The sequence below is a fragment of the Chrysochloris asiatica genome, unplaced genomic scaffold (genome assembly GCF_000296735.1).
Source record: "Chrysochloris asiatica unplaced genomic scaffold, ChrAsi1.0 scaffold00025, whole genome shotgun sequence".
In the NCBI taxonomy this organism is placed as follows: domain Eukaryota; kingdom Metazoa; phylum Chordata; class Mammalia; order Afrosoricida; family Chrysochloridae; genus Chrysochloris; species Chrysochloris asiatica.
In genome coordinates this window covers 853,292-854,676 of record NW_006408543.1, presented here as the reverse complement: position 1 = coordinate 854,676, position 1,385 = coordinate 853,292, and the positions used below count along the sequence as shown (strand labels likewise).

Here is a 1,385-nt window from a genome sequence, read left to right as displayed (position 1 = left end):
GACACCCCAAAGGATGGCATCTTGAACTTGGGCATCTTGAACTTGCTGTCCTTGGTGGCTAAGTCCTTGTCTCCCAGGGACATGTCGCCCTGCAATTTGGCACCTGATACCTGAATGTCCACCTCCATGCTGGGCAGAGATACTTCAACATCTGGGGTGGCCACTTCCCCTTTGAGGCCCTTTACATCTAGTTTGGAGCCCTTCAGGTCCACTTTGGGGCCCTTGATGTCCACCTGGGGGGCCTTGATGTCTACTTTAGGAATCTTATCTCCAGTCTTGACTCCTCCCCCAATGGAGGGCAAAGACACGTCCATCTGTGCTTCTGGCAGAGACACATCCACCGAACCACTGATGGACTTGCTTGGCGAGGACCTGCCAAAGGATGGCATCTTAAAGGAGGGCATTTTGAACTTACCATCCTTGGTCTTGACATCTTTTCCTTCCAGCCTGACATCCTCCTCCAGCTTCACCCCTTCCATGGAGATCCCATGGGCTGGTTCATTCATTGAGACCTTGGGCAGTGACACATCCACACCAGGCAGACTGGTGTCCACCTTGGGGCCCTTCAGGTCCACTTTGGGCATCTTGATCCCAGGCATCTGGACCTTGGGCAGGTGTCCTTTGATCGTGATGCCTTTGCCCTTACCCTTCAGTTCTCCTGTGGCCAGCTCCACCTCTGGGAGGGACATATCCGCATCAGCCCCATGTAGGGAGATGTCAACAGATGGAACTGGGACGCTTCCTTCAGTGGGTGTGAGCTCTACTTCCACGGAGGACAAGGAAGCCTCCATACTCACTGTAGGCAAGTTCACAGAGGTTCCCAAGTCCTTGCTCGGAGTGGACACCCCAAAGGATGGCATCTTGAGCTTGGGCATCTTGAACTTGCTGTCCTTGGTGTCCAAGTCCTTGTCTCCCAGGGACATGTCACACTCCACCTTGGCACCTGGCACCTGGATGTCTACCTCCACACTGGGTAGAGACATCTCCATATCCGGGGTGGTCCCCTCCCCCTGGAGACATTTCATGTCCAGTTTAGTGTCTTTGTTGTCCATCTGGGGTGTCTTCAAGTCCACTTTGGCCATCTTGACACCAGGCATCTGCACCTTGGGCAGGTGCCCTTTGATCTTGACATCTTCGTCCTTGACCTTCAGCTCTCCTGAGGACTGCTCCACTTTGGGGAGGGACACCGCCAGCTCAGCCCCAGGTAGAGTGATGTCAGCAGATGGAACTCGGATGCTAGCCTCTGTGGGTGTGAGCTCTCCTCCCACGGAGGGCAGGGATGCATCCACACCCACATTGGGTAAGTCCATGGAGGTTCCCAAGTCTTTGCTTGGAGCAGACAACCCAAAGGATGGCATCTTGAACTTGGGCATTTTGAATTTGCT

General features: G+C 54.2%; 1 protein-coding gene across 1 annotated transcript in view; it reads right to left on the bottom strand.

The window, feature by feature from the left end:
* Positions 1-1,385, bottom strand: part of AHNAK2 (AHNAK nucleoprotein 2) — a 24,845-nt gene that overhangs the window by 4,709 nt on the left and 18,751 nt on the right. Inside the window, exons 11-12 of the mRNA XM_006839599.1 lie at positions 732-1,383; positions 6-605 (exon numbers count right to left, since the gene is read on the bottom strand). Coding sequence (XP_006839662.1) covers positions 6-605; positions 732-1,383 — 1,252 coding nt within the window. The remainder of the gene's footprint in view (positions 1-5; positions 606-731; positions 1,384-1,385) is intronic.